This window comes from Periplaneta americana, chromosome 3, assembly GCF_040183065.1.
Source record: "Periplaneta americana isolate PAMFEO1 chromosome 3, P.americana_PAMFEO1_priV1, whole genome shotgun sequence".
Classification (NCBI taxonomy): domain Eukaryota; kingdom Metazoa; phylum Arthropoda; class Insecta; order Blattodea; family Blattidae; genus Periplaneta; species Periplaneta americana.
This window is the reverse complement of record NC_091119.1, coordinates 155,267,932-155,277,229: the sequence shown is the minus strand read 5'-3', so window position 1 is coordinate 155,277,229 and position 9,298 is coordinate 155,267,932. Positions and strand designations below refer to the sequence as shown.

Below are 9,298 nucleotides of genomic sequence, written 5' to 3'. Positions count from 1 at the left end.
ATTCTACTCGATCTTCGTTGTCTCACTCGTTAGGCATACGTACGTTGATACACTTCCAAACGCACAAATAGACTCGCAAATTCACATAAAACAGCTATCTGTAGTAGAACAAAGATGAGGAAGGAGAAACTTTTCATGATCAGGTTTCTAGCATTGCAATTTTGTGATGAACAGGGAGCTGACCTGGTGAGTCAACCCCCAACTTGGAGAACTTGTGTTGTGTACAGCGTTGTGTACATTACACAATTCACACCGTGAGGCTAATCCCTCTCATGTGTTATTTTCATATCAGGGTAGTTTTTTTCAAAAGCTGAGAGAATTATTTTATGTCAATTGTTATTCAGAAAATCATGAATATCTTGAAGGGTTCAGAACCATAGTGGGCCAAGCGCCATTTACTAAAACCGTAGAAAACAAGTGTTAAAATGAAGTTATTACCATAATTCAATGGAAACATATAGCAAGTAATATAAAGTATACACATTCAAACTAAATTATATGTCAATCTTCATTAAACTATGGCATTCACTTAACTTTAACCCTTGCTTTCTCCGTTTTCAATAAACGGCGCTTGGCCCACTATGGCTCTGAACCCTTCATCTTTTCCTTAATGAGATAGTGCGCTATGACAACAGTAACAGTAACGTATTCTACTTCATTATTAAGAATGTGCATGAATGTTTATGTTTATTTAAAGTTACATTTATTTTAAACATTTTGTTCAAACTGTGCATCTCTGTGCCTAATGCTGATCCTAATTCTTTTTCGTATATCACTCTTCGCGACCCTTGAAGAAAATGTCAACCTCTGTATTATTCCGCCGAGTCAACGAATTTCTGCCTCAATACTTCGACTGAGGGCATTGGTTTGGAGTAGACTAGATCTTTCATGTGGCCCCAAACATAAAAGTGTATTCCGAATCTCAGCGCTGAGCAATCTGATGACATCACGGTATTCCGAGTTTCAGCTATGACGTCACTGATGCTCCACCGGTGTCGCACCGGTTCCATCAGCTTGCAGAGGTGGTGGCAGTATCCATCAGTGAATCTGATTGGTTCTTGTATAAGGCGGGAATTAGCAGACGAATGACATCTGCACTGTTGTGTCATGGCGGTGTGTTCTGCTGTATTGTTTGTAATGTGCTCAACGTAATAAAAGTATGTTAATGGCTTATGAACGAACATGTCAACGGACCAGTTATTACTACCGGTTCAAGAAATAAATTGTTTATGCTCTCTTTTCTTTGAACGAGATGACAGTACGGAAATTTCGCAAAATATTGCTTGCGTAGCACAGACAACAACTGGTACAGCCGCCATGACAGCCATTGAACCTTTCAGCAGTTTTGTTCCTATTTCGCTGCAGTGTGACGTCATTGATATCCACCGGTCCGGTGAGATTCGGAATACACTGTAAGAGGAATTTTCTCTCCCCTTCCGATCCAACGATTTGGAAAGTTTGTATCTAGCCACTGACGTACTGCGATTCGGTAGTGAGCTAGACAGCCGTCATGCTGAAATATCATGTTCCTCCCTGTTGCCTTGACAGTAATACAAGTCACTCTGTATTTTATCTTGACTAATCTATCTCGAGGAAAACAATCTATCGATTTCTATTCCTGCTGCTGTGAAATAGTGAGACAGTGCTCCATTGTATTGGCACATATTGCCACCTCGAAATGGCAAGGTAATTTAAAATGAATGTCACGAATAAAAATAGCATACATTTGAACAATGAGGAGTTTCCGGAAATTAGATAAGGTCCTATTACCTCGGGGCCAAGGATATTGGACTCACGCATTGATACTCTATCGTACCCGATGTCCTCTATGGTGGTTGGATGTGGATTCTCGCGTGACTACACATGGTTGTTGTGGGAAATGATTCCTTATCGAGTGAACAAAGCTTCGTATGTCCAAAGTATGCGCTGCAAAGTGTGTATCTCATCGCAGTGAAGTTAATAACCACCTACAGAAGTCCAAACGCTGAGGGATTTAACTGATGAACCACACTGTACCGACTGGGTACAAATTCTCCTAATGCACAATGGACAAAACGAGGCTATGATGAATCCCTAAGTGTTATGCAATGGTGCGGCAGGTTGGTCGGGTCATCTGCCACTATCTGCTGTGATTTCCGGTGTGTGCTTAGACAAGGGGCGTACTAGCAAATTTTTCTCAGCAACTGAATAGTTGACAAAATAAAACACAGTCCCAGATCAGAGAGCGTAGACTGGCAACCTTGAAATTTCCGCAATTAAAATGTTAGAAACGGAATGCATTAGCAACTTTTTCTCAGCAACTGAACAGTTGACAAAATGGAACACACAGACCCAGATCAGAGAGCGTAGAGTGACAACCTTAAAATCTCTGCAATTATAATGTTAGATAAGGAATGCTTTAGCAACTTTTTCTCAGCAACTAAACAGTTGACAAAATGGGACACACAGGCTCAGATGACACAAAGTACTCGTACACTAGCGGTCTTGAAATCTCCGCAATTAAAATATTAGATAAGGAATGCATTAGCAACTGAACAGTTGACAAAATGGAACACACAGACCCAGATCGGAGAGCGTACACTGGCAACCTTGAAATTTCCGCAATAAAAAAGTTACAGGGTTTATTTTCAAGACAACGGAACTGTTGCCAGCCTGAATACAGCATACATGTTCAAACCTGTCGTGGAGCACTAGCAACAATTAGTTGCTCTCTTGCCATCCCCTCTCTATTATCATCATTATCGTGCTCCTTCTGTAGGCTATTTAAAACTGTACGTGGATAGTTATGTTGAATAAACGAATAAAGCACCTGTTTGTTCATTACTGCGCACAAATGTATAATAATTTCGATAAATGAAACCAAACTATTCAAGGAACAAGCAGTTAATGGTGTAATTTTAATTCTCTCAAAATTGAAGTTGACATTATCAGCATTTATTTTTAACTGTAGACGTTATTGTTAGGTGCTGATGACGTTTGAAAGATAAGGATCGGCAGGGAGAAGATTGCAGAGCTATGAAAGGTAAGTGGGTCTAGATAGACGTTAAACTATAAGTATGGTAAAATTTTGCAAGTATGGCTTTTAGAGTGGGGTGGAAGAAATAAATGGGAAGAAGAATTAATATCTAATAACTAAAGATAGGAATTTACCCACAGAGACTACAAGGTTAGGTAGGTGTGCATAGTGTGTTCGTTGTTGAAAGAGAGAATGAGCGTAGCTAGCAATGCAGGTGCGTAGATACCTATCATGGAACTCTGCCGTGGTATAAGCAGGTGAGGTAGCTTTATGTGGTTAACCAATCAACGAATCGCAGTGCAATGTAAACAAACCAATTGACGGAGATAACGCTGAATCATACGCACGAGAAACATATCCCCATTCAACTGCTGCGATTCACAACACATTTCAGTTGAAACCTGGCCATACCTCAGGCTTCAGGTCATTCATGACGTAACGACAGTCCAAGCACAACTAACCTAATATCCTCATGTTGTGGTATAAATTCATACCTTTACTAATAACATTTTAATATGATGTCTTGCAATGCCCCATTTGACAAGTGGGGAAAATTTCGAGATAGACTATGGGTTTCTGTCCACAAAATGGCTTGCTTGGCTTGGCTTTACCAGGGCTGAACTCGAGACAGGTCCGTACACCTAGGTAAACGATGATTGTCCAAGTCCAATAGGTGGCCTGGGTGGCATTCGTGAATCCGATGGTTACAGGTGGGCAATCGTGCCTCAGTCCCTGGTAGAGTAAGCCCTAGGAATCCAGAGTCCCAAGCACTTCTTATATCAAAACGGAAGCCCGTACTACCCCCAGACTTCACCTCAGCCTACTTTTGGTATTGTAGATGATAGATAAAATAAGGAGGATGTGGAGAGTGTTGGTGGAACGATAGAGAAAAAGGGAGTACCTCGAGTAAAACCTCTGCAACGTCAGGTTTGATCACCACAAATACCAGCACGCCAGCACTTGAGCCACACATGCGTACTTCAACAACTCAGTGCGCTTATCCGGCAGGTTCTGACCTCTCTGTATAAGTCATGCTCATAACGTTCAAGCAACGACTTGTTGACTTGTTACACTGTACAAGTGAACTGTGTACCTATTCAGTACCTATGTAAGAGCTTCAAATTTTGTTTTCTTTTATAGTGTAATTAATTAGTTATGATATTATAACATGGGAAAATAGTTGTCATATTAAGAAAACATTTATTTTACAAAACAAAGCAATACGAATAGTGGCTAAGATATCTAATAGAAGTCATTGTAAACCCTATTTTGTAGCCTATACTTTAATATTTTAACTATTGTCTACCTGTATATTTATAATCTACTGTTCAAATTTATATAAAAAATAATTATTATACATATGATTTGAGATCTGATAGACTATAGGCCTAAACAAGCATGATAAGATGTAAGGATAAGATCGATGTTTCTAAATAGCCTGTATACTTAACAAAACTACGCAAAGTTACTACAATTATGGGTATTAATTTATTCAATAAACACCTGGACTAAAGTTTGAATGGGTCTTTCATATAATGTGTTACTGGACCTATCGCTCTCTACACAACTGTTAACAAAGATCTGTATCTTAATATGTCAATGAGTAGGCCTACTGATGTATCATAATTACAATTACAGCATGGTAATAAATATTTGTGTTCTTACTTAATAATGCTATTATTACTAAATACCTACCTTCGTTCTTCCCAGTATTATTAATTTTAATAACGAACTTAAAATCAGAACATTGGTATCAATTTACTGTCACCTGCACTTTTCATGTTCCTCATTGTTTCCATTAGTTCTTTCCGAAACCGTTAAGAACAGGACATATGTTCATATAAACTTTTTTGTTCAGAATCACCAGTATTTTCACCCCAAAAACTATGTACTTTTCCTCCTGACTCACCCTGTATGTAGGCATATATTATTTCAAACCAATATCGTAACATTTTGGCCACATCACACTTTAAATTTCTCAGAAAGATACTGAAGAGCATATTTTATTGACGTCAAAACAAAGAGGGTAGGGTACTTTAAAATATTACGAAGTTACAACAGATTAATAAAAGTGATGAAGTTATAAACAGTTTATTATAACAAATCTGAAGACAAAGAAGTAAAGCAAGCATTTAAAATTACACTTATGCCTACATAAGCTGCTGCAGTGAAACAATTGAATAATGAAATCCACAGGAACATTTTATACAGTACCAAGAATCTATGAAAGATCAATTTAATGAATTCAACTAGGAATAGATTTAAAAACTGAGTACGTGGGTTTCACTTTATTGCACAGAATTATTCTGTATGTTGAATAATTGCTAGATAAATTGTTTATCTAACGCACACAATCCATTTTTAACTTCTATATATTTTAATTTATAAGTATAGAGAGAGTGGAATTAACTCCAAACTGTAAGTAAATCTCTCGAGTGTTTCCATTTGTAATGGATCAATTCTGCTACAAGAATGGTAAGTACGGTTCAGTCAGATTTCTATGAAATTTGATTTAATCATACATAACTTTTAATTTCTCTAAAAGCTGTCTTATATTGTCTGTAAGAGAATACAGCTTTCATTGCATTCGAAGCCTCCATTTTTCCAAACTTATGGCCGTTCTCTTCAATTGAAGTCATCAAGTCTAATGTGCTCTGAGCTAATTCATGATCCACATTTCCAGCTGAAATACGTAAAGTTTTCATTAAACCTTTGCGAAATAACAATCACGTACATTATTTCAGTACTTTTGTTCCTAATAGATTTTTGCACTAATGCTAATTCGTGATTTAATGCATAGATATAATTATTTTTAATAACATACACAATATAATTGTCTTCCTTTAATTTCATATAACATTCTTTTTAATATCAATCACTCCATTTTTTTTTATAAATTTCAACAATTTCTCAGTAAATGCAACAACACAGATGAGTAAGGCAGCACAGATAGTTCGTTTGCATCTCCTGTATCACAGAAATTTCTCTATTTGTGAAATTTCTGACACGTCATACTGTTCTTACATATTTTGCATATAAGCTATCCGAATTAAATAATCCCACTTATGTATATTTATATAGGTAGGCTTACAAAAATTGTGAATTTTGTTACTACAGGACTTTCTTATTCGATGCATAAATTGGTTTCAATTACTGGTACTTCTTTCTACGAAATTCTACAAGTGATTATAGATAATAGAAGTTTTAAGAATAGGCCTGACATAACGGTAAGAAAATAATTTTTATAAACGAAAACATTTGAAATAATAAATAAATAGGAGTAACGGATTACACAATAATAATAATAATAATAATAATAATAATAATAATAATAATAATAATAATAATAATAATAATAATAATAAGCCACATATATTTGCTTTGTAACTTCATCCCAGATCTTGACAGGGGAATTCTTGATAATTATGATCCATGTCTTTCACATATTTTATTCGACTATTTAACGACGCTGTATCAACTAATACTAGGTTATTTAGCGTGGATAGAATTGGTGATAGCGAGGTGGTATTTGGCGAGATGAGGCCGAAGATTCGCAAGGGATTACCTATCATTAGCCTTAAGAGTTAGGGAAAATCACGAGAAAAACCTAACCAGGTAATCCACCCAGGCGAGAATCAAACCCACGCTCGAGCACAGCTTCAAATCAGCAGGAAAATGATTTGCCGTCTGATGTCTCTGACATATTTAACCAATGGCTCTCTAAATTTTAATATATCCTACTATTTTGCAAGTAGGCCTACACAAAATTACAAAGCTATTATAGAAGTTAGTTCATGTATTTTATCTTTCCACGCTCGTGGATGTAGAGAGGACGCGACAGTGCACAGAGCAGCTGCACACATGCGAATGTGGGAAGATGAAATGTATGCACTGTAGAGCCTTCGTCTCGGATTCATAAATTATTATACATTACCAGCTCACATTTCTACGCAGTTCTACGAACAGATAAATATGGATTATAGGCCTATTAGTAGGCTTAGTTGTTAGAATTTTAACATGTTAAATATTATAGACTATGTCATAAATGAAAATATTTTAAGTAATGAATAGACGTAACGGAATACTATCAGAAATGTGATAGCAGTAATTTTCCCTGAACGTCCTGTTCATGTCAGTATCGTGAGACCGGCAGGAGTGTCAAAACTACTCGGCCGTATGTCACACTATGACTTGATATTGGCTAGTCTATTATAATTGTAATCTTATTGTTCATGTTATAGTTGTAATCCCCTGGTAGAGGGGCAGAGAAGGCCTGACGGCCTGATCTCTACCAGGTTAAATAAATAAATCTAATCTAAAAAATCTAATCTATAAAAAATATGTTCTCTCTCTGTTAAAGCTCTTAATCAAGATTGGTTGTATTAATTTATTTATAACTTTCAATTTCAGATGCTGAGTCGCATAATAAACGAGCGAAGACACGGAATATAACAGCAAATTAAGTATTAAATATTTACCTTTCTTTTGACTTTCAATTTCCTTCAAGTTATCGATTAGTTTCTGGTTGTCTCTTATCAACACCTGCTTCAGTTCTGCACCCGCTTCATAATCAGGTTGATTTTTCTCCAGTGTTTCTCTAAATGCAGTTATGTCTTCTAAAGAGGCTGTAACAAAATATGACGTACGATTAAAGTATTAAACCGACTTTGAATTATAAAGCCTAACAATTATTCTTAGAGTTATAATAAGTAAGCAATCGTTTAACACTAGTCTTATTAGGACGTTGAAAATTATAAAAGAAGTCGTTATATTTTTATGCAGTTTCATCAAGCATTCGATCGTTATAGATTAACATACTGATGGTACTTGTCCTGTAATTTGGAGATATTTTTTGGCTTCTGAATGGACTCTTACGTAGCAATTGAAAAGTTCTCTCTGAAACTGCATCTTTCAAAGTTAAGTAATATTTTATTAAGAAGTTTTGTAACCACAGTTCATTTCCGAAATTGGGAAATCAGCTCTTTAGAAAGAGCTTAAGACATCATAAAATATAATGCATAATTAATACCATTAAATACTGTGTTTACTCTCCGATAAAAGAACAGTTTGTGCTACGATTTAAAGCACATTATGAAAATGAAGGCTAATATTGCTAAAATGTCATTTGAATATTTTAAATTAGATTCAGAAATCTTCGGAGAGAGATTATAAATCACATTAAAGTAATTAACAATGAAGTAATACGAAATTAGCTATGGGAAAAATGTCTCAAGTTAGAGGAAATTAAATGGAAAACATATTGGATGTAAATTAAAAACAGTAGGTATCAGAAGAGGTTCTGGAATTAAAAAGACGCTGAACGATGTGACCTAGGTCGATAAAAATCGCATGAATAACATTGTACAGAAATAGGATAGTTAACCTACTCTTAGAGCTCAAGGAAACAAAACAATGTTTATAAAATCTTAATAATGTGGAGAAAATATATCTATTGTGCTTATTCTTTACGTTCTGACAGTTATGCTTACCTGTAACGTCTGTAACAAACAGCTCCTGGAACAAAGTAAATAATCTAACATAAATCTACATTTCAGACCCAGATATACTTAGTCCCAACTTTCAGCACGCAAAGTATTTTTATATGTGATTTCTCGAGAGGGAATATATTTTTTTAAAACATCTGATGTCGTCAACGAATGAAACCAGTATAGCAATATATTAATTAAAAAAATTAATGCATGTACATATCTCTAAATCTTGAAAATTTTTTTACAAAAATATTTAATTCTGTTCAAATTAATCATGTTTATATAAAAATAATCTCTTTGCTCTAATTCCATAAGCGTTATGATTATTTTAATTTGCAAAGCAATGAGTATTTAAGTTATGTATCGTTCTGCCTTAATTCCTTTATCTAAAGATTCACTTACATAATTATGTAAGTTATAATTTTTTTTTCTCTGAGACATAAATATCAATTTACTCATTTACATTATGTGAAAAAATTGTGTGTTAATGTGTCAGTTACAAGAGAAGTTTATTTACTAACAATTACAGCAAATTATTTAGTCCAAAACTTGTAATTGTTCAGTTCGTACCTAGTTCTAGGAAATGTTTCTTTTACTTCGAAAGCTTCAATGTTAATAGGCCTATAACATATGAATATATTTATACAAATATATAGAATCTTCACAAAGAGTCAGACACTATTTAAATGTCTAATTTGAGAAATCGGAAATGTTTTGTAAGTACTTACCATACTCAGAAACAAATAAAATGAAACAAGCAGAAGTTTAGATGTGGAAGCCATGTTCTTTCTGT

General features: G+C 35.0%; 1 protein-coding gene across 2 annotated transcripts in view; it reads right to left on the bottom strand.

Moving 5' to 3' along the window:
- Positions 1-5,091: 5,091 nt before the first annotated feature.
- LOC138696716 (uncharacterized) overlaps positions 5,092-9,298 on the bottom strand; it is a 39,416-nt gene continuing 35,209 nt past the window's right edge. Inside the window, exons 2-5 of one of the 2 annotated variants that reach the window (XM_069822040.1) lie at positions 9,234-9,294; positions 8,506-8,530; positions 7,495-7,641; positions 5,092-5,699 (exon numbers count right to left, since the gene is read on the bottom strand). In XM_069822040.1, coding sequence (XP_069678141.1) covers positions 5,533-5,699; positions 7,495-7,641; positions 8,506-8,530; positions 9,234-9,287 — 393 coding nt within the window. In that variant the 5' untranslated portion in view covers positions 9,288-9,294 and the 3' untranslated portion in view covers positions 5,092-5,532. The remainder of the gene's footprint in view (positions 5,700-7,494; positions 7,642-8,505; positions 8,531-9,233; positions 9,295-9,298) is intronic. The other variant, XM_069822039.1, reaches the window with a different exon arrangement.